At 36.5% G+C, this 24,400-nt stretch overlaps 3 protein-coding genes across 3 annotated transcripts in view; 2 read left to right on the forward strand and 1 right to left on the reverse strand.

The window, feature by feature from the left end:
* LOC127834383 (replication factor C subunit 5-like) overlaps positions 1 to 7,274 on the reverse strand; it is a 56,897-nt gene extending 49,623 nt beyond the window's left edge. Inside the window, exon 1 of the mRNA XM_052360197.1 lies at positions 7,140 to 7,274. Coding sequence (XP_052216157.1) covers positions 7,140 to 7,180 — 41 coding nt within the window. The 5' untranslated portion in view covers positions 7,181 to 7,274. The remainder of the gene's footprint in view (positions 1 to 7,139) is intronic.
* Position 7,275: 1 nt separating this feature from the next.
* Positions 7,276 to 24,400, forward strand: part of LOC127880678 (kinase suppressor of Ras 2-like) — a 55,856-nt gene continuing 38,731 nt past the window's right edge. Inside the window, exon 1 of the mRNA XM_052428049.1 lies at positions 7,276 to 7,594. Within this exon, the coding sequence (XP_052284009.1) occupies positions 7,442 to 7,594 (153 nt within the window). The 5' untranslated portion in view covers positions 7,276 to 7,441. The remainder of the gene's footprint in view (positions 7,595 to 24,400) is intronic.
* Positions 8,736 to 22,880, forward strand: LOC127834395 (uncharacterized). Its single transcript, XM_052360225.1, has 5 exons — positions 8,736 to 9,420; positions 15,193 to 15,347; positions 16,706 to 16,915; positions 18,604 to 18,794; positions 19,106 to 22,880. The coding sequence occupies exons 1-5, from the start codon at positions 9,255 to 9,257 to the stop codon at positions 19,113 to 19,115; spliced, it is 732 nt and encodes a 243-aa protein (XP_052216185.1). The 5' UTR covers positions 8,736 to 9,254; the 3' UTR covers positions 19,116 to 22,880.

Below are 24,400 nucleotides of genomic sequence, written 5' to 3' on the forward strand. Positions count from 1 at the left end.
AATACTTATTAAACGCGGTACAGCGGAAAACGGAACAAATAAAACGACGAAGAATCGATCTCAATTCGTTTTCCATTTTCATAATCGTTTTCTGTACAATTAATTTTAAATTTCAATTCGTTTTCTGTTAAATACAAATCGTAACAACAGCACCGCCTTGCGGGTGCAGACCGCTCATCTATTTTCTTTTTAAAGGGGAAGGGACTCTCATGTTCAATCACAAAGGAGGGAGGGACGGAGCAAAGAGGGGTGTATAGTGTGGGGGCATGGACATTTATTACATTATCTTCAAAAAATGCGGGAAAAAAAATGCGAAAAAAAATATTCGGAGGGGGGGGGGGGATTGTTGGGTGCGATGGTTGGACGGTATTTCAAACATAAAATAATAAAAATAAATATTTGTGTTTTTTAACCGTTGCAAAAAAAATTAATTGGTGGGGGTGGGGGGGGAGGTAAAGTATAGTGTGAGGAAGTGGTGGTCATTTGTGAGATGATCTTAAAAAAAAAACAAGGGCTGTTTGTAAAACATGCATGCCCCCCATATGGGCTCTCCGTTGTAGTGAGAGCCATTGTGTGAATATGTTTTTTGTCACTGTGACCTTGACCTTTGACCTAGTGACTTGAAAATAGGGGTCATCTGCCAGTCATGATCAATGTACCTATGAAGTTTCATGATCCTAGCCATAAGCATTCTTGAGTTATCATCCGGACACCATTTTACTATTTCGGGTCACCGTGACCTTGACCTAGTGACCTGAAAATCAATAGGGGTCATCTGTGAGTCATGATCATTCTACCTATCAAGTTTCATGATCCTAGGAATAAGCGTTCTTCAGTTATCATCCGGAAACCATTTAACTATTTCGGGTCACCTTGACCTTTGACCTAGTGACCTGAAAATCAATATGGGTCATCTGCGAGTCATGATCAATCTACCTATCAAGTTTCATGATCCTAGGCCTAAGCATTCTTGAGTTATCAACCGGAAACCATTTTACTATTTCGGGTCACTGTGACCTTGACCTTTGACCTAGTGACCTCGAAATCAATGGGGTCATCTGCGAGTCCTGATCAATCTACCTATCAAGTTTCATGATCCTAGGCCTAAGCGTTCTTGAGTTATCATCCGGAAACCATTTAACTATTTCGGGTCACTGTGACCTTGACCTTTGACCTAGTGACCTCAAAATCAATAGGGGTCATCTGCGGGTCATGATCAATCTACCTATCAAGTTTCATGATCCTGGGCCTAAGCGTTCTTGAGTTATCATCCGGAAACCATTTTACTATTTCGGGTCACCGTGACCTTGACCTTTGACCTAGTGACCTTAAATCAATAGGGGTCATCTGCGAGTCATGATCAATGTACCTATGAAGTTTCATGATCCTAGGCCAAAGTGTTCTTGAGTTATCGTCTGACAACCACCTGGTGGACAGACCGACCGACCGACAGACAGACCGACAGACCGACATGAGCAAAGCAATATACCCCCTCTTCTTCGAAGGGGGGCATAAAAATTTAGGGAGGGGGGGGGGGGAATTCGGGGGGGGGGGGAGAGGGGATGGGGGGTATTCTTGGGTGCGATGGTTGGACGGTATTTCAAACATAAAATAACAAGGGCTGTTTGTAAAACATGCATGCCCCCCATATGGGCTGTCCGTTGTAGTGGCAGCCATTGTGTGAATACGATTTTTGTCACTGTGACCTTGACCTTTGACCTAGTGCCCTGAAAATCAATAGGGGTCATCTGCGGGTCACGATCAATGTACCTATGAAGTGTCATGATCCTAAGCAAAAGCGTTCTTGAGTTATCATCAGAAAATCATTTTACTATTTCAGGTCACCGTGACCTTGACCTTTGACCTTGTGACCTCAAAATCAATAGGGGTAATCTGCAAGTCATGATCAATCTACCTATGAAGTTTCATGATCCTAGGCGTATGCGTTCTTGAGTTATCATCCGAAAACCATTTTACTATTTCGGGTCACCGTAACCTTGACCTTTGACCTAGTGACCTCAAAATCAATAGGGGTCATCTGCGAGTCATGATCAATCTACCCATGAAGTTTCATGATCCTAGGCGTATGCGTTCTTGAGTTATCATCCGGAAACCATTTTACTTTTTCGGGTCACCGTGACCTTGACCTTTGACCTAGTGACCTCAAAGGGGTCATCTGCAAGTCATGATCAATCTACCCATGAAGTTTCATGATCCTAGGCGTATGCGTTCTTGAGTTATCATTCAAAAACCATTTTACTATTTCTGGTCACCGTGACCTTGACCTTTGACCTAGTGACCTCAAAATCAATAGGGGTCATCTGCGAGTCATGATCAATGTACCTATGAAGTTTCATGATCCTAGGCCCAAGCGTTCTTAAGTTATCGTCTGACAACAACCTGGTGGACAGACCGACCGACAGACCGACCGACAGACCGACATAAGCAAAGCAATATACCCCCTCTTCTTCGAAGGGGGGCATAATAAAAATAAATATTTGTGTTTTTTAACCGTTTCAAAAAAAAAAAATTGGGGGGTGGGGTGGGGGGGTATAGTATAGTGTGAGGGTGTGGTGGTCATTTGTGAGATGATCTTAAAAAAAAAAAAAAAAGTTAGGGGGGGGGGGGCACGGGGGATGGTTTGGGTGGAGTCTATTGTGGTATGTCAGGTAAGAGTAGTTTTGTCAAAGTATCAATCTAATCATAAATAATGAAGTTATGGCATTTTTAGCAAAATTTAATAATTTGACCTTGAGAGTCAAGGTCATTCAAAGGTCAAGGTAAAATTCAACTTGCCAGGAACAGTAACCTCATGATAGCATGAAAGTATTTGAAGTTTGAAAGCAATAGCCTTGATACTTTAGAAGTAAAGTGGATCGAAACACAAAATTTAACCATATATTCAAAGTTACTAAGTCAAAAAAGGGCCATAATTCCGTAAAAATGACAACCAGAGTTATGCAACTTGTCCTTTTACTGTACCCTTATGATAGTTTGTGAGTGTTCCAAGTATGAAAGCAATATGATATTGCTTTCATACTTATGATAGTTTAGGGGTAAAGTGGACCAAAACACAAAATTTTCAATTTTCTAAGTATAAAGGGCCCATTATTCCGTCCAAATGCCAGTCAGAGTTACATAACTTTGCCTGCACAGTCCCCTTATGATAGTTAATAAGTGTTGCAAGTATGAAAGCAGTAGCTTTGATACTGAAGGAATAAAGTGGACCTAAACACAAAACTTAACCAACATAATCTTTAGCACCTTTGATTGACACCTTTCTTTTCAGTTAAAACAACATGTTTTTTGTTGTTAAATTAAATACATTTTATTATTATTTTAGATAAATTGAAGTATTTAAAATGTTGCAATTAAATTACATAACACAATGTTGTTAATGATTCACAAAAAATCCATTAATTCACATACAACACAATATTACACAATACATTAACATACAACTCTACTCAATAAACGGTATAATAATATCCTTACCTTTACACAACACAAATTTATTTGCAAACAATATTACACCAAACATAAATATTTACATATAAAACATAAAGATATAATCAAATACAACTCTACTCAATAAACGGTACAACAATATACAGTCCAACCTGCCCGAGCGACCGCCTGTTAATAGCGACCAACAGTCAATAACGACCACACCGATTTCCTCCCGAACGATTTCACTATATATTGAACCTGCGAATAAAGCCCACCTGTGAACAAAGACCAACAACCACCCTTTTACATTCCCAAATCTCCATTTTGATAGCTTACAACGACCACTGCAATCATAAAAATCAACAATTTCGCAACTTTCAAAAAACAAAATGGCCGCCAGGACGCTGCGTAGTCACGTGATACACATCTTATCAGTGGACTCGTCGGTCACTATGGAGATATTGGCAAGTGACAGTTTATTGCACTCGATAGCAGTTGTTTGTTTATTTAACATGCATTGCTAATTGGTAGTTGCCTGCTTCTTTTATGCATTTGACAGTTTGTCAAAAGTGTAAAAATTTGCTTTTGTATTTAAGTGACTCGCGATTAATGTACTAATTGCCGAAAATATCAAAGACAAATTTGGGGCTTTCATAAACTCATTAAGGAAATTAACGGTTTCATATCATTTACGATGCCATTTAAAGACAAATATTTTGATAGTCATTCTCTTCTTAAATTTCTCCGTAATAAGACATTAATAGATTATAGAAAAGTAAATTGTCAGTTCAAGTTAACCATCATGGCTTCCAAGTGTAAGTTCTTGACGTTGGAAGAACGCGTTAAGGTCATTAGTTTGTTAGGTTAACGACACAGTTGTAGACGAGTGGCTAGTGATCTTGGTGTAGGAAAAACTCAAATTCAGAGCATTTTAAAGCGTAAACATGAGATTATGGACGAATTCGAGGAGAATGTAAACTGTGAAAGTAAACGCCCTAAGCGTGAGTCGGAATTCGCGTCAGTGAATGACTTTGTGCATAAGTGTAGAAAGTGTTGTAACATGTAATAAATCTACAAATGTAAGACAAAACTGTGTTTTCAATCCTTTATTTCATTATACATGCATAAGTATTCAAACACTTAAACAACAGAGCACATACATAGATAAGGTTCCTGTTAAAAAACTACTAGCATATTTTGCAAAGTTTCGATAGACCCTGCGAATAAAGACCACCTCTGAACAAAGACCACAACGACAGAATCCCTTGAGTGGTCTTTATTGACAGGTTGGACTGTACTTACTTTTACGCAACACAAATTTATTTGCAAACAATATTACACCAAACATAAATATTTACATATAAAAGGGAAAGGGGGACAAGCATGTAGAATCCAAGGTCAGCACGCCCGGCTCGCGTATTGATTCTTCGATGCCACCCTGAAATAATGTTTATTTATTGAGCAAAGTTTGTGAACACTGTTGTTTATTATGTTAGGCGAAATAAAAATGCTGTAAACGATGTTGTTTATTACGTTACGTAAAATGAAACAAGATGTGTTTGTGAAACACAATGTCCCCCTATATGACGTTTGACCTTGAAAGATGACCTTGACCTTGTAAAGGATGACCTTTACCTTTCACCACTGAAAATGTGCAGCTCCATGAGATACACATTCATGCCAAATATCAAGTTGCTATCTTCAATATTGCAAAAGTATTCATAAAATAAGTGATTTGGGCCACATATATTTGACCTCTGACCTTGAAGGATGACCTTGACCTTGACCTTTCACCACTCAAAATGTGCAGCTCCATGAGATGCACATGCATGCCAAATATCAAGTTGCTATCTTCAATATTGCAAAAGTATTTATAAAATAAGTTATTTGGGCCACATATATTTGACCTCTGACCTTGAAGGATGACCTTCACCTTTCACCACTCAAAATGTGCAGCTCCATGAGATACACATGAATGCCAAATATCAAGTTGCTATCTTTAATATTGCAAAAGTATTCATAAAATGAGCGATTTTGGCCACATATATTTGACCTCTGACCTTGAAGGATGACCTTGACCTTGAACTTTCACCACTCAAAATGTGCAGCTTCATGAGATACACATGCATGCCAAATATGAAATTGCTATCTTCAATATAGCAAAAGTTATTACAAAATGTTAAAGTTGGCGCAAACAGACCAACAGACAGGGCAAAAACAATATGTCCCCCACTACTATAGTGGGGGACATAAAAATAAAGAATAACATAAATTGTTCTTTGAATAAAAGCATACCTACAACATCCTTGTTAATCCTAATTGTTTGTCTATAGACGCTCCAGTTCTCCGGCTTTCACATTGATCCCCGGATCCACGTGCGCTCAATGTAATTGACGACATTCAGAAGAGGACTGCCAACCTGGAATAAGCAAAATTTATGACATATGCGTAGATTACAGTTTAATTATTGTATTTTTATAATATATTAAGTTATTAACAATAGAAGACAATTGAAGTAATTAAGCGAATAATACATGTAAATACCACATGTGTTAAGTAAATAATAATGAGGTAAGTTATAAAAATATTAGTACCTCTTCAGCCTGTAGCATCATCTGTTTGAAGGCAGGAGTGATGTGCTCGCTCGGCAGATACGGCAAGGACATGAGTTTCCTCAAGAAGAGGAACTTGTCGCCCTTTGCCGCATAAGCTGTTGCAAGACCCTCATTCACCATTTTCCTGTACACACGTCAATTCCAGTGGAACACGAAGCCTTTCACGTTCACTCTTGGATCCATTCATTATAAAACATCAACCTAACTAAATAGTTTCTAACAAGTAACAATTAAACTAGTGTTATATTTACTGAAACTACATAATTCAAATATGTAAATTGGGCAATCTAGAAAAACAAAATAATGCAATTTTACACTATGATTGATTTTCATATCACTGTATTTTTGTAAACCTAAATAATACAACATCGTACATTCCCATCAGAGCCTTCCATAGATGAATGGTACATCATAACTCTAGCAGTTTTCTCTGATGGTTTTCCTGAGTCAACTTCTTTAATTGCCAATTAAAAGGGTGTGTCGCTAATTATTTGTTTGTAATGCGCTAATTAATATGTTTGCACTATCAAGTAATCAATAATTGAAATATCTCATAATCGTAGATTGGTAGTCGATAGGGTGTGGACGTGTTTTCATGAGCTCTACAAATATGTGTTTTATTCATGTATTACGCGCACACAAAAAGTTGATATTATGGTAGAATAAAGGATAATATGCACGCAATAACGCTAAAAAATAACATACAGAAGCATATATCCCAATATATTTATTAACAACATCATATTCAATTGCAATATCATTTTATTCTTATCTATACAATATATCAGTGTGACGAAACCTCCAATGCCCTCCTTCATAATATCAGTGTGACGAAACTGCATTGTGACGAAACCTCCATCACCCTTCGTATCAACTCATACACGCTAAAAGATTCAAGAAGAACTAAATTTTTATCTAACCGCTAATCGCTGTAGTGGATGAAATGTCTCAGGGCGAAACATGTTTAGGGACACACAGTTTGTTACGATATCAAGCGCCTTATAATGTCGATTGACTATATTACACAGTACATCAGGATATACTTGTCGGTATATATTTAAAAATATATATTACCAGGGCAAATTGGGGGTAGTCTTTGCTTTTTCGTCCATCATAAAGTTTATCAAAGCACAATATCGCGGGAATTATTGGTACCCATAAGTACTGATTCTTGTCAAACCGGGATCCATTTATCTCGCGAAACGAAAATCTCGCGTGACGCGTGACTAATGAAGACCAAAATGGCGACCTAAAACTAGCAAAAATGAGTTCAACTCGAATTTGGTTGAAAATACTAAATGGACTTACGTTATAATTAAATCCAGTGACAATTTTGATAATGCATGATCGTCAGATAATTAGTTAAATCCGTAAAGATGCAAGAATCCGACTCGGAGCTTGAGAAAGCTTTGGTAGAACTGAAGACACTTCAGTCCATGATTGACAATATTGAACAACATTTAAAAGGTTTACGAACTCAGTGTGCCCCAAACGATGAATTTACTCAAAAGGAAATTAGAGTAACAGAGGTATTTTTTCTGTTCAATAGTTTGCATTAAATCGTTATGATAATCTTTTCACTTTTTGTTTACTAAATGCGCAGTTCTTTCCCAGGTAATTGTGGCCAGTTTACTGGCCCAAGGACCACTAGCCCAAAGACGACTCGCCGCAAAGCATGGTAAACTGGCCCAATATGTTTCATAGTCATGTAACAACTGTTAATTTAACAGAAATGCTTAATGGACCAAAACAATACAGGACAACAAAGAAACTGTTAATTTATTATTAACTATTGGATTCAAATATTTTTGAAAACATACAAAACATCAATGATTGCATTTTAAATGACATATGCCCTACACTACCCTTGATTTTTGCCCCGATTCTCTAATCACAGCGATCGTTGCAACCTGACATATCGCGGTGATTCTTAGCGACAAGAAAATGTGGGTGATGTTTCAGCGCTTCCACGTGTGAATTGCATTGTGGGAATTTATGATGACACATCAAGTAGACTGTGAATTGATTTTTTAGATTGATTACTCACACGCATTGTCTATCGAGTTTAAAATTCGTAACGGCGTTCCGACTTTCTTTAACCGTGCCTTCTGTCAAAAACCAGCAATTATTGGATGGCAGTGATTCATTTTGCCATGGGTCCCACGTCCCAGACGCACGTTTTTTTCTGGGGACGCATAATTCTCAAACATGTGCGTTTTTGGGAAGCATTGTTAAACATCTTCAAAGTTTTACATATCGATTTCGATTCGTGGAGATAACCGAAACACATGTCAACACCGTTTTGACTTGTACAACGGAAGTCAATTACTACATTCGGAATGTAAAACGTGTATTTTGATTGATTGAATATATCAATTATCCAATCAGGTACGGCGTTTTATTAAAAGTTCGTTGGACGGTTACTTGAATGTCCCGGATGGTAAACAAAGAAAATGCCACCCAAAAAGGTTCTAAAAATTGATCCTCAACAATTTAAATTAACATCTTTCTTAAAAAACACCAGTTCCTTGGCCAAAGAACCCCAAACTGACACTCCCAGCGTAGACTACAATGACAATGATGTTTCTAAAGAAATTTCGAAAAAGAAAAAAGATCAAAAATTTCAGACAAAGTGGCTCGGGCTCTACTCTTTGCTGTTCCCAGTGAAAATAACGTGGAAGATTACATGTTTTGTTCTGTGTGTACGGACCACAACAAGGTTAATGGTATGTCGAAATTAGCCAAATGTCAAAACTTTCAGCACTCAACTCTTTCAAGACATGTCAGTTTGTCAGAACATAAGATGTGCATTGAAGCCCCATTACATAGAGAAAACATGGCTCAGTGTCAACTTAAAAATGAATCAAGGGAAGATAAAGCCATGAAGGTGTTCCTTTAATGCATCCACTGGATCTCATCAGAGAATTTACCATTATCAAAATTCAAGTCTCTGATAAATCTGCTGCATGACCTTGAAGTTCCTGATATATCAATACTGAAGCAAAATTCAATGAATAATGACTCTGAATTCACGGCTAGTGAAATGTAAGACAGCCTTGCACAGGTCGCCGAGGATGATTTGAATGATAAATTGTCAAAGTCACCGGTTGTAACTGTACTTTTGGATGAAAGCACCGATATTTCAACACCAAGAGACTAGTAATTTAGGCACAAGTAATAAGCCAGGATATGCAGCCATTGACCCTGTATGTTAACAACATGGAATGCAACGATGCTTCAGGAAAAGGAATAGCTGCAGCACTCTTGGAAGAGTTCGCTCACAGAGGAGTTCTGGCAGAGAAAAGAATGTCAATGGGGTCAGATGGCGCCTTGATTATGACCGGAAAGCACAATGGTATTACCCACGATAAAAACTATGTATTAACATGAGGTAACAGGTTAACAACAAAGTATACAGAATTAAATTAACTAATAGGACTTGAACGCATATTATGTATAAATAGGCTAAATTAACTCTTTCTGAAATTTGCAGCAGATGACTTTGAAAACATCATGACTAAGTTCAAATATTAAAGGTATACAGTACAGCCAACGCGGCACAGACATAATCCGCGGCTGCGCCACGGCCAGATTATTAGTACGCGGCGGCCGACGCTTGTGTTCACGCGGCGTATCGCCGTGGCACTCTGCATCGATCCGCGCAACGACGCCGAGTCTGTATTAACCACGCGTACTTTCGCGGAGTAAATCCGCCACATACGTACGCGGCGGATCGAGTGAAAAGATATCCACCTAGATGTACATACAGGCTTTTTCCGCCCTATGCCACGGGTCCGAAATTCGGCCCCATTCCCAATGCAAATCTGGTTGTTTTTTTCCCAATTGAAAAAAAAATTCCCAATTAAAAAAAAAAAAAAAATTTTTTTTTTTTTTTTTTTTTTTTTTTTTACCCTTTAAATATATAAGTTGACCTGATCTGGTGTAGAAAATAGAAAGTATTGCATAATTAAATTATCTGTTGCCTTGAATTTGTTTTAAGAACTGTAAAATATGTTAATGATTATTTAAGACTTTCCTTTTTTTCCTCAAAATCCGGCGCTTCCCGCGATCTTTTTCACCTCAAAAAGGCCAAGCCTTTTCCCCAAATTCAGATTAAAAAACCTGCACTAATCACACATGTTCATAATATTTTGTAAAATTTTAATAATAAGTTATCAAAATAGTCGTTATTTACCAGTTAACGGCTTCTTTGAAATATAAGAAACACTGTTTTAAATAATTTACATGCGATAATTTTTCCCAATTGAGCCAATTTTGCGATTAATTTTTTTCCCAAAATGGGGGTTTTCACGACGCGAAATTCCCAAAATTCCAGTGTGGCGTTTTCCCAAAATGGAGCGGAAAAAGCCTGACATACATGTATGTGTAGCGTAGAATTAATTACCCGCAACTGTTAATGTTTCGTTTGATTATCATTATTAAATTTGAAATCACAAACACACTTCCGAATTTTAATGCTAACCAGACCTTCGGCAAATTCTAGCATCAAATAAACAGTGCTTAAATATCCCTTGTTTCATAAAAATCGCGCAAAAATTATGCAGACATGTAGAACGGTGTTTGGAAAGTTTGGGTGTATTTTGTGTTGTATAAATACATGAACATCACGTGAGGCGTAAATCACGTGTTCAGTGGGGAAAAAAACGCCCCGATTAGAAGTTATTTCATCATCTCTATAAATAGTAACAAATGCCAAAATGTATTTGATACTTAAGGAAATATCGAGAATGTTTGTGTATTGTAAATATTTACCAGCATTTGCTTTATAACTGGAATATACGGGATTATCGGGTAATTAGTAGCGATATTAACTGCATAATATGAACAAAATAAAACGTGTTTATATGCGCATATTCAAACAAAAGTTATAATAAGCTGATAATTAACAAAACAACAAATACGTTGTCACCGTCTTGATAATTGATGTGGCTTCAAACTGCTAAATTTCTCAGCTTAATTTAAGCTTGGCATCATGTCGCGGATCGCGGAATGCCTGTGCAGACAGATGCAAAGTTTCGCGGCGAAATGCGAATTGCCGCCGCATACTGACGCGGCTTCAACGACTGACGCGGCATCGACTCGTTTCGCCTTGCCGCCGTGGATCGCGAAATACGTTTGTTCCGCTTTGGCTGTACTGTATGTATATCTGTGGTATAAGTTTTGCGTTTAGGTCCTCTTTTCTCAGAAAGTATCAATGCTATTGCATTCAAACTTGGTACACTTACTTACTATCATGAGGGGACTGGGCAGGCAAAGTTAGATAACTCTGGCGTGCATTTTGACTGAATTATGTGCCCTTTTTATACTTAGAAAATTGAAAATTTGGTTAAGTTTTGTGTTTAGGTCCACTTTATTCCTACAGTATCAAGGCTATTGCTTTGACCTGTGAATGACCAAATTATTAAATTTTGCTAAAATTGCCATAACTTCTTTATTTATGATTAGATTCAATTGATACTTTGACAAAACAACTCTTACCTGACATACCACAATAGACTGCACCAAAACCATCCCCCATGCCTCCCTCCTCCCGAATCCCCCCTCAAACTCCCCATGCCCCCTCCCCATTATTTTTTATGTCCCCCACTATAGTATTGGGGGACATATTGTTTTTGCCCTGACTGTTGGTCTGTCTGTTGGTCTGTTTGCGCCAACTTTAACATTTTGCAATAACTTTTGCTATATTGAAGATAGCAACTTCATATTTGGCATGCATGTGTATCTCATGGAGCTGCACATTTTGAGTGGTGAAAGGTCAAGGTCATCCGTCAAGGTCAGAGGTCAAATATATGTGGCCCAAATCGCTTATTTTATAAATGCTTTTGCAATATTGAAGATAGCAACTTGATATTTGGCATGCATGTGCATCTCATGGAGCTGCACATTTTGAGTGGTGAAAGGTCAAGGTCATCCTTCAAGGTCAAAAATAAATAAATTTCAAAGCGGCGTTCTCATGAAGCTGCACATTTTGAGTTGTGTAAGGTCAAGGTCATCCTTCAATGTCAATGTCATCCTTCAAGGTCAAAGGTAAAAAAATAAAATTTAAAGCGGCGTCCTCATGAAGCTGCACATTATGAGTTGTGGAAGTTCAAGGTCAAGGTCATTCTTCAAGGTAAAGGTCATCCTTCAAGGTCAAAGGTATACAAAAAATTCAAAGCAGCATTATCATGAAGCTGCACATTTTGAGTGGTGTAAGTTTAAGGTCAGTGTCATCCTTAAAGGTCAAGGTCATCCTTCAAGGTCAATGGTAAAAAAAAAATATTTAAAAATTCAAAGCGGCGTTATCATGAAGCTGCACATTTTGAGTGGTGGAAGGTCAAGGTCATCCTTCAAGTTAAAATTTTTTTTTTTCAAAGCAGCGTTCTCATGAAGTTGCACATATTGAGTGGTGGAAGTTCATGGTAAAGGTCATCCTTCAAGGTCAAGGTCATCCTTTTAGGTCAAAGGTCAATTTTTTTAAATAAAAATTTCAAAGTGGCGTTCTCATGAAGCTGCACATTTTGAGTGGTGTAAGTTCAAGGTCAAAGTCATTCTTCAAGGCCAAGGTCATCCTTCAAGGTCAAAGGTAAAAAAAACATATTTCAAAGCGGCGTTATCATGAAGCTGCACATTTTGAGTGGTGGAAGTTCAAGTTCAAGGTCATCCTTCAAGGTCATCCTTCAAGGTCAAGGTCACCTTCAAGGTCAAAGGTAAAAAAAATAATTTCAAAGCGGTGTTCTCATAAAGCTGCACATTTTGAGTGGTGGAAGGTCAAGGTCATCCTTCAAGGTCAAAGGTAAAAAAAGAATTTAAAAAATTCAAAGCGGCGCAATAGGGGGCATTGTGTTTCTGACAAACACATCTCCTGTTTTTTTTTCAAACAAGGTTAAAAAACACAAATAATTATTTTTATTATTTTATTTTTGAAATACCGTCCAACCATCCCACCCAAGAACCCCCCCATTTTTTGCATTTTTGGAAGATAATGTAATAAATGACCACACCCCCACACTATACACCCCTCTCCACTCCACCCCTCCCTCCTTTGTGATTGAAATTGAGATAGGTCCCTACACCTTTAAAAAAAAAATAGATGAGCGGTCTGCAACCGCAAGGCAGTGCTCTTGTTTTCCTCTAGTCACAATGTTTGCAAAACTCATCTGCTGCAAACTCATCAAACGTTTTCTGCCTTAGGGAAATGGGGTACTTACTACTTAATCCATATTAATTTCTTTAGTAAAGTTATTCTTAAACAGGGAGATTATTTAACAACAATAATTAAAACATTTCAATGACATTTTAAGCTCACTTGTCACGAAAAGACATGGTGAGCTTATGTGACTGTGTGATGTCCGGCGTGTGTGTGTGCCTGCATCCGTCAACAATTTGTTTGTGTAGACAGTAGAGGTCACAGTTTTCATCCAATCTTTATGAAATTTGGTCAGAATGTGTATATTGATGAAATCTGGGTTGGGATTGTATTTGGGTCATCTGGGGTCAAAAACTAGGTCACTAGGTCAAATAATAGAAAAACCTTGTGTAGACAATAGAGGTCGCAGTTTTCATCCAATCTTTATGAAATTTGGTCAGAATGTTAATCTTGATGAAATCTGGGTTGGGATTGTATTTGGGTCATCTGAGATTAAAAACTAAGTCACTAGGTCAAATAATAGAAAAACCTTCAACAATTTGTTTGTGTAGACAGTAGAGGTCACAGTTTTCATCCAATCTTTATGAAATTTGGTCAGAATATTTATCTTGATGAAATCTGGATTGGGATTGTATTTGGGTCATATGGGGTTCAAAAACTAGGTCACTAGGTCAAATAATAGAAAAACCTTGTGAAGACAATAGAGGTCGCAGTTTTCATCCAATCTTTATGAAATTTGGTCAGAATGTTTATCTTGATTAAATCTGGGTTGGGATTGTATTTGGGTCATCTGGGGTCAAAAAACTAGGTCACTAGATCAAAAACTAGGTCAAATAATAGATAAACCATGTGTAGACAATAGAGGTAACAGTTTTCATCCAATCTTTATGAAATTTGGTCAGAATGTTTATCTTGATGAAATCTGTGTTGGGATTGTATTTGGGTCATCTGGGGTCGAAAACTGGGTCTCTAGGTCAAAAAATAGAAAAACCGTCAACAATTTGTGTAGACAGTAGAGGTCACAGTTTTCATCCAATCTTTATGAAATTTGGTCAGAATGCTTATCTTGATGAAATCTGGGTTGGGATTGTATTTGGGTGATCTGGGGTCAAAAACTAGGTCAATAGGTCAAATAATAGAAAAACCTTGTTTAGACAATAGAGGTCAGTTTTCATCCAATCTCTATGCAATTTTATCAGAATGTTTATCTTTATGAAATCTGGGTTGGGATTGTACATGTATTTGGGTCACCTAGGGTCAAAGACTTGGTCAATAGGTCAAATATTAGAAAAACCTTGTGTAGACAATAGAGGTCACAGTTTTCATCCAATCTTTATGAAATTTGGTCAGAATTTTTATCTTGATGAAATCTGGGTTGGGATTCAGGGCCATCACTTTTCCCTACTATTTTCAACAATAGCCCTATTATCCCTACTTTTTCATTTTGCAAGTAAAATAAATAAAATGTAAAATGCAGGCTTACACGATTCTTCTTTAGATATTTGCAGAATTTCCATTCATTATGAATCTTTTGTAATGAGTGCAGTTCAGATGTGTTTGGGAGATCAACTTGTGATGTCCATCCTTGAAATCACCATGCTTCCTATGTACAGACGTACTGTTTTGGGGGTCAACTCAATATATAGGTCACAATTTCAAATCTAACAAAAACAAAAACACTCCCTACGCCAGAGTTTTGGTCCAATAATGATGAAACTTGACCAGGATGTTTGTCTGGTCAATATCTACATGTAGGTCATGTTTGACATTAGGTAAAGATTTAATGAACCGACTCCTCTCAGGTGAGCGAACTAGGGCCATCTTGGCCCTCTTGTTTAATTATTTCAATAAATAACAATGAAATAGTTTGTTAATAAATGAATGTAATACATGTTTATACATCAACATCATTAATGGACTTTATGTAAAAACTTAGTTGAAAACTGTTTTTGAAACAATGATCATTATATATTTCAGGAGTGGCTGCTATAATACAGCATGAAAATCCCCACATGGTTAATGTGCACTGTGTTGCCCATAGGCTTGCTCTATGTACCTCTCAAGCTGCTGCTAAAATTCCATATATGCAGAAACACCAACAGATACTGACATATCTATTCTACTATTTCAAGGTTAGTGATGACACATATCATTGTGGTCCATTTCAAACTGAAAGCATCTGCAAACAACAGCAATAGGTAAGGACAACAGCAGTTCAAATTTGAGATAAGGCAGACAACAGACAAAATAAGAAAATTCCCATTTTGTCATGAAGCTTCTTTACGCTGTCTGCAGATATGTTAAAATTAGGGATGGCAAATTTATTCAAATATTCGATTGAATGGTCAGCATTCGAATAATAAAAATGATATTCGTATATTCGCATTTTTATCCAAACGTAATTTCACCAATTTTTAATGACCTGTGAACCGCTTACTAAAAAGCAAACGAAATCACCTGGGAGTAACATGTTTGATGTGACGTTCTTCGTGTCAAACTGATAACGCGGCCCGTATCAGTGTTGATTGCGCAATGCAATATACACGCTCTAAGAAAGGCCCCGACTGTTTTTGCCAATGGGGTGCCAATTAACTGTTTCAATTGACTGGCGAATAATAATTAAGTTTTGTGATCACAGTATGTACAGCCATTAAAATGTGTGAATTACTCAATCGCGCAATGCAATATACTTACTATAAGAAAGGGCCCGAACTGTTGTTTGTCAATTAGGTACCAATTAAGGGCTTCAATTTACTTGCGAATAATAATTTAGTTTTTGTGATCACAGTTTGCACAGACATTTAAATATGTGAATTACTCAAAAGGAACAGGTGATATAAACTAAACAATCATCAAGGAATCATAATTCAAATCTGAAAATGCCACCAGCCCCTTCTGCAGTATGGAATACTTTACACGGTCTGTTGATAAGAAGACCGCAACGTGTAATGTGTGTAAAACTTAGTTTTACATATGCGCGGTCTGCTACAAATCTGTGGAATCAATAAAAAATAAAATTCTATGACACGATGTTTTTCATTCTATTTGTGCCCGGTCACAGTATCGGTCATAGTATTAGTCGACAGCGTACAATTTTTAGATAGCAACGTTAATAAACAGCCTCGAATTTAGCAAACGGATATAACTTACAAACCAATGGAAATTAACACATAACAAGGTAAAATCTATCGAGCCGTTTTATGCGAATATTCGAATATTCGATTGAATGAATTTGCGAACATTCGAATACCGATATTGGTATTCGATGCCATCCCTAGTTAAAATGTGTATTTATGGGTAGAACATTCATTCAAACAACTTTAATTTAAAACATCAAATTGATATAAAGTACCTTTTCACGTTAAAAAACAACAACACAAAAATCACATAACAAATAATGATTCAAAGGTTAATTCTTCAGAATCTTGTCTGCCTGGTATGTGATCTTATTAAAACAATTAGTTAGTTTTCTATTTCAATATTTTATCAGGGAAGCAGTAAGCGTGAAATGAGACTTAAACATATTCAGGACATTTTGGATGACCCATGCCTCACAATCAAGGAAATCCATTCAGTAAGAGGGTTGTCATATTTCAACGCTCTCACAACTGTGTTCCGAACCCTGGATAGTGTCCTCACCTACCTTGCTGAGCTCCATTCAACAGGCAAAGATCCCATAGCTAGTGGTTTGAAGAAAAAGGTATACCAGTAGTTATATAAAATATCCAAAAATATCACTGTCAAAACCTTATAAGTTTATACTTATTCATTTTACAGCGATTGTGAATTAAGTTCTTACAACTTAGGTTAATCACTCTCGATTCTGCTTCCTGGATACATAACCAGTACCAGGGTTCGACACTAAGGCACGTCCGACAGACATTGTCTAGTAAGATTGGTGGTCGGGCTAGTAAAACTGCGGGCTAGCTTGTCCGACTGGTCGTACATAAATTTAAAAAATCTATACTGATCCATATAACTATAAATAATTGCTGTAAAAACCTTTACTTTTAATGTGTAAAATTACTCTTGTATCCGTTATTTACATTAAAACAAAACTAGTAAATTTATATAAACGCAGAGCACTCACATGATTCATCGCTATTTTTAGATGCAAAGGAGAGCTTCCTGCAGAAATTGCTTGTTTTAATTGGTCAAGTTGTCATGAATATTAATGATTTTCTGCAGTGTCGTATAACTGTAGAGCATGATTTTACGACTTCTATCGAAAATCGGTATCGTCAACACTTTTGCGTAGCAGACAAGATAATGTAACTTAAAGAATGGCTTTGTTCAAGTTCGGATTTTTGTCCAACAAATCAGTTAATAAAAAAGAATCAGACGCTTAACTGACACGAAACGTAAATATGAAGAAACACCAAAACGTTAATTTTATCCTAGATGGAAAATCGAGTCAGTTCCCATGGCTTGAATTTGACGAAGAAAAGCAAAAAAAGGGTTATTTTATTGCTTTACTCTATGCATAAAAAAATCTGGTGGTCACTGATTATTTACTGATAAATCCTGATTAAACAGTTACATGACACAATTGTGTTCATTTGCCATGTCATTAATGGTCTAGTAGACATCAGGTTCGGGCTAGTACATTTTAAGAGGAGCTGGTCCGACAGTCTTGCTGTAAAAAAAGTTAATGTCGAACCCTGAGTACTCATGCCAAAATGTTGAATGTGAAAATCGCAAAGGTTAACGATTTGAGCCCACAACCTTCGTATCCAAAAACCAACGCTTTTCCCCTGGGCCACTGTCCCTAATCTGTTTGTGAGCAATCACATCATGATGACTAATGTGCCTTATTTACTGAGTTTGTCATTTCTTAATCTACTTTACTTTTTTACACTTAAAAGACTGTACTCAGTCTATAACTCTGTAAAAGGTAGACTTGTAAGTATTTCTATATTTATATTTCAGATGGCCACCAACAATTTTATAGAAACAACATACATGCTCATGGATGCAATGGCTCCAGTAACAATATTGTCACAGTTTTTTCAAACAGAAAATGTTGATGTTGCACTTGTGAAGCTAATATTATTAACTCATTCGTCCCTAAAATAATTTTCAGCAGGCGACTTATAATCAGCTCTATTAAATTGAAGACAGGAATGTAGATCTCCTGCTTTGTTCAATATAAGCCTTTTAAAACATTGTCACAAAAGGCAAAAAAAGTGCAAGGTAGTCAAGTTTTGTCTCCTTTGAGATGCGAAAATACGTATTCAGGCACCACATGTAAAAAACAATGAACAGAATCCTTTGTATTCAATTTTATAAAAGTTGAATGTCTTAAAAGATTTAACTTTTCATGCAAATTATTGCTGTCAATCAACATAAAATATATAAGGAAACTAATGAACATGCCATTTTTGGTAGGTCAAGTTAGATCTCTGTGTAGCCGACCTGATGAAAGTGAAAGCCATGAAATCTCCCCACTGTAAACTGCTCCAGGAACATCTTCAACCCTCGAAATTTAAGGGCCAGCATGATATTACATCCATAAACTTCAACTTAAAGAATCTGACAGCAACATTTATTGATGCTCTCATTGACAACATTCTGACAAGGTATCAAAACTGTTCAAATTGGCTATTAATAAAAATCATCAGCAAATTATATAAATAACAAATTAGTTTTTTTCTGCATCTGTTTTAATAATGTGACAGCAGATCTTCATTTCAAAATAATGGTACAAACCATTGTACATTTATTTCAGCATTCCACAATTATTTTGAATCAGTCTTGACTCACATTCTGAATTTTTTTTTACAGTACTACTCAGTGGTTCATTTTAATACCGGTAAACAACATAAATGGGTATGGTTTGAGATTCTGCAAATTTGTTACTGATATTGTTACACCGACCATGTATTTGCAGGTTTCCTTAAACTGATCTCCTCACAGCTTTCAGTGATTGGGGAATGTGGCCAATAACACTTCTGTCAAACCAGGTACTGGAGGAATATGGTGAAAGAGAAATTGAAAAACTTTGTAAATATTATGGACATACCCAAACTGTAAATTGGAAGGATGATGACAAGGAAGTCTATGAGAAGTCTTCTGGGCCAATAGTGAATGAAGATCAAACAAAACAAGAATGGCAACTTTTAAAGCAAGTTGTAAAAGCAGAGCAGTACCCAAGAGACAGTTTGTGGAAATTGTGGAACATGATTTCTATGTACCATACACCTGAGTTTCCAAACATGCTAGTTCTGGCTAGGCTTGCCCTGACATCTGCTGTTCATACTGCAGGATGTGAGAGGAGGTTTTCTGTACAGAATAAGGTCTTGACCGAATTCAGGAACTGGTTGACTGTCAGGAAACAAGACAAACTCATGAGAGTGAAGTTATGCAATTTTTCCCGAAATGAATTTGTGGAAAAGCTCTCCCGGTTTGGAGAAAAAACAAGGCAAGAAGGCTATACACCTTAGATACAGTATGATACAGTTAACTGTTCCTGAATTTGGTCAAGACCTTACTGTATGAGTGTTGTTACACTAAATCTCGTTATCTGTATTGAAGGTGTACTCTAGTCAGAAAGTGTTAAAGATGAGTCAGAAAGTGTTAAAGATGTTAAAAGTTCTCTGTTTAAGATGTTATATGTTTCATCGTTTGATATTACAAGTAAAACAAATAAAGATTTTACTTGCTATGTCCTATTTCTGTTTTTAGCTGTAAATTGCATAAAGAGCCCCTGGCTAAGGTGTATCATGTGAAGTATATTATTTGTAACGAATTTACAAAGACACAATCTGGGACCCATTGTTTTCAGTTTGGACTCATTGTTTCAAAACATGCGAGTCCCAGGGACTCATTGATTTCAAAATGAATCACTGGGATGGTCAATCAATTATTATGTAATCATTAAACATAATATGGCACGCGCGAAGAGGCACTAGTGTGTTGTTATAGCAACCAATATTAAGCAACTGCTTTGTCACGGTCAATTAGCAATCTGTGTGTAGGGTAAAGTGGGTAATGGTTAGATAAACAACAAACAATAACCTTGCTAAGCACCTGCAAGCGGAAGCAAGCCTTAGCAACAAAAATTGGGCTGCTTGATTTTTGCTTTTCCGGTCTTGCTTACTAAAAAAATCAGGAGACTTGCTTTTCTTGGCTTGTAGGGTGAAATCACGGGTGTTAGAGCAAAACTATCGCTTTAGTCGCCCCTAGGGTTGTCTCTGTATTACCAATATACATTTCCCGAGTTAGGCAAATGTAATGGTCCAGTGACTTTGCACATTTACCTGACAGGTTTTATGACCGTTATCAGGTTGTAAAATACATTTTTGAGGTGTTACCAAATAAATTATCAATGTAAATAAATTAAGTTTTCTGATAAAATGTGTCCGATTATTTAGAATAATTAGTTATTGGGACAAATTTGTTGCCTGAAAGTCACTTTTCTGCCATGGTAGATTTAAGCAACATCCACAAAACTAGCAAACTTACATACATGTAAAGTCACACACAAAAACGCACACACATTAGACTATTTATATAAAACAAATGAATGTGTTTTTCATGCACTTCTCTGTCATGGCAGGTAATCAAGAAATACACTCTTGTAACTAACAAACTTATTCCAAATTACAAATAGTAATATCTGACGCCAACATATTCATTTGACTGATTCAAATGTCATCATGGCCGTCTTAATGACTTTGCATACATTATGGTTGTCTGATTAAGCTCGTTTAACTTGAAGTGATTATTTAATCCCACCAAACTATCATGCTACATGTCTTAAATAAATCTGTGAACAGAAAACAAAAGCATGACAGGCTATTTAAAGTTAGACAAATCACATGTTTCAAAATGTTAGTATGGTAAAACAAATGTTTTTCTTATACAATATGTCTCATTAATATACATGTGTATATATTTAATACAATCAAAGCATGCCAGCAAAAAATGCTGTATCACAACTAAAATGTTTTCAAAAGATGAAGGCCTCTGTGTTAATGAAATTAAACAAGCAAATATGAAAGCCAATAACAATTTATAATTAAAGCAAGCAAATAAGTTTGTGAACAACTACTGTGAAACCATTATTATTCGTCAGACATTAATTTTCGTCTTTTTCGTCCTTCGACTGATGGCGAATTCAAGATCCTAACGAACAATCATGTCCCAAATAACAAATAAGACTGAATTACCGTAGGCATGAGGCATTTAAATCCAGCCTAATCCACACATATACACAGGGCTCGATATTAACACTTGCACACTCGCAAAATGCAAGAAAAGATTGCAAGGTAAGTTATAAGCCACTAGTATTTTTTGCAAGTTAAGAAATAGTGAAAAAAAAAGAGTTGTATTGCTAAATGCGTTCGACGGCGTGAACGCTAAACCGTTTTGAACGTCCGAATACCCATGTGCAGAATAGCGCACCTTGTTTGTAGACTGGTATACTTATAGTACAGATACCCGGATGGTATTGATACAAAGAACATGAAATAGTCGACTATTCACACTCAAGTTAAATCCGGTTTTGGCACAAAGTGGTGTACAATATACAGTGTACTGACAACTGACATTTCCTGTAAAACGCGAATGCAATAAGGCTGTATCAAATGCGTCAACTTCGTTTAGGTATAATAGTGTTGATTAGCGCTAATTGTTAACAACTTTATTACCCATTGTGTGTATTGTGTTTTTCAGGGGTGTTGCAGATTATACAGCCAACACGCGGCGAATCCGGATTAAAGACAATACTATTAAACGCAATTAAAATATGACGATGTGTGATCAACACCTGACTGAAATATATTCTGCGCTTTTATTACAAATTAATAAAGAACATATTGATTTGTGTTTGGTTGTCCGTGATTGTAATGGAAAAAGACTAAATGGCAATTGGCTTCGTTGTTTAAAACACTCGTTAACGGTTATTCAGTCCCACTTATCCGCTAATCATAACAAAGAACATGTCATTGACATAAAATAATAAGGGACAGTTACTATCACCTGAAATAACAGACTTGTTAATTGGCATATGCCAAACAAGGCCCACCTCCTGAAAGTGACTACCAAGTGTCACCCCTCTTTCCCCAGCACGATTTTTTTCGCAACCGCGTATTACATGTATTACAAACATTACAAACAAATCGGACGCTTTTTTTTCAAAACCAGAAATGGATGAATTTAAGTGCTGAGGAAATAGTCATTTTTTTTAAAAAGGACGAATGTTCCTGCTGACGAAAATAAATGGTTTAACAGTAATTCATTTTAAAGTTTTTTTGTAACAAAAAAAAATTATATTCTCTTTAAGTTAACGTTACAATAACTATAAACATATCTGTTTAAAAACATAAAACGTTTTTTTTTTTAAACAAAAATCAATCAAGATTATAATACATCACACTTACCAAATGTTTCATTTACAAAATAATTGTACTTACAGTATTATGAACACTACATATCAGGCGACCTGTATTTGATTTATTAAAATAAAACAAAAATCAATGCACACTTATTAAAATACAACTACTCCTCGCTCACTTTACAAAAAATAAATTTGGGTGAGTTGTCTTAGGGTTAGGGCAAGTTGTCTAATAGATCTGGGGAGAGTTTACCATATTTTTTAGGCGAGTATAAATCTTGGGGCTAGTTGGCTTTGAGACGAGTGCAGAATTGAGGGGCTCTTTTTGCAGGTTGATTTTATTTTTCGTTTTACATGTATTAAAAAATATCTTATTTAATGACAAAATATTATACAACAAAACTTAGTGTATTTATCTTTATGATTTTTCCTTTTTATGCCCCAGATGGAGGGAATATAGTGATTGCACTGTCCGTCCGTCTGTCTGTCCGTCTGTCCGTCACACTTTGCGTTCAGGTTTTGAAAAATGCTCATAACTTTTATGTCGCTTCAGATGTAACCTTTATATTTGGTATGCATGTGTACATGGACAAGGCCTTTCCATACACACAAAAAAATTTACCCCTGTGACCTTGAACTTAGGGTCCGCGTTTTGGTTTCATAATCTGCATTTTGGTTTTTAAAAATGCTTATAACTTCTATCAAAGCGTTTTTCACGGCCATATATCATTCTATGGAGACGGCATTGTTCTTTTATGAAATTCACATTATTAGTCTGAGTCATCTCATGTCTTGTCACCAAACTGATATAGAAACTTACTTTTTACAGTAGTTTTGTGCAGATGCAACTATTTCTTGTACTTCACTAGACCAGAGTAAAAAGTTCAGAATTTAGTACAGTTATGATTACACGTATCTTATACTTGCTTCTAATTAAGAAATAGAAAACCTCACTGGCCAGCCAGGCAGCCCCAAATAGTATATGGACCGAAGCCGAAGGCTGCCTGGCTGGTCACTATTCTGCCATTGGGCCTGAAGTGAGGTTTTCAGTAACTGTTTTCTATTTCTTATATTAAACCGGACATTTTTGTGCAGATGAATGTCGATAGAAATAAAAATAAATGACACATTATAATTTCTATCAATATTTATCAGTTACTATAAATAATATGTATATAATAATACAACATTTTTGTAAACAAAGGAATAATAACTAACATTTAAGCGAGCACTAATAGATGCGCGCGCATCTAGTCAGCAGGCACTATACTTATAGCGCCCGCTGACTAGATGCGCGCGCATCTTTTCCAGACACTATTCAAAATAAAGGACCTGTGTATGTAGGTAGTTTATATACAAAAAAAAAGAAACAATTTTATGTGAAAAATAATCAATTGTATGAAATCGCTGTTGTTATTCATACATTTTGCCAATTTATGAACCTGAATCAGAACAAGATGGTCAGGAAAAACACTTTTGTTTTTAAACTGGATTTTTGTTTGGAATTTTTGCCTCCCTGATTACCCTGTGCTGACTGCTCAGGCTAATTGGACCAACACCTTACACACATGCATTAAGCCCTGATATCTGGACCAACACCTTACACACATGCATTAAGCACTGATATCTGTACCAACACCTTACACACATGCATTAAGCCCTGATATCTGGACCAACACCTTACACACATGCATTAAGCACTGATATCTGGACCAACACCTCACACACATGCATTAAGCACTGATATCTGGACCAACACCTCACACACATGCATTAAGCATTGATATCTGGACCAACACCTTACACACATGCATTAAGCCCTGATATCCCAGAGGAAGGCTCAATTGT

The sequence above is a fragment of the Dreissena polymorpha genome, chromosome 1 (assembly GCF_020536995.1).
Source record: "Dreissena polymorpha isolate Duluth1 chromosome 1, UMN_Dpol_1.0, whole genome shotgun sequence".
NCBI classification, from domain to species: Eukaryota; Metazoa; Mollusca; class Bivalvia; order Myida; family Dreissenidae; genus Dreissena; species Dreissena polymorpha.

What these genes read in the sequence shown, in the direction of transcription:
- LOC127834395 (XM_052360225.1), top strand. Translation starts at nt 9,255, where the DNA reads ATGCAGCCATTGACCCTGTATGTTAACAACATGGAATGCAACGATGCT. An exon ending in TATGACCGGAAAGCACAATG is followed by an intron (nt 9,421 to 15,192) that starts GTATTACCCACG and finishes TATATATTTCAG; the next exon opens with GAGTGGCTGCTATAATACAG. An exon ending in ATCTATTCTACTATTTCAAG is followed by an intron (nt 15,348 to 16,705) that starts GTTAGTGATGAC and finishes ATATTTTATCAG; the next exon opens with GGAAGCAGTAAGCGTGAAAT.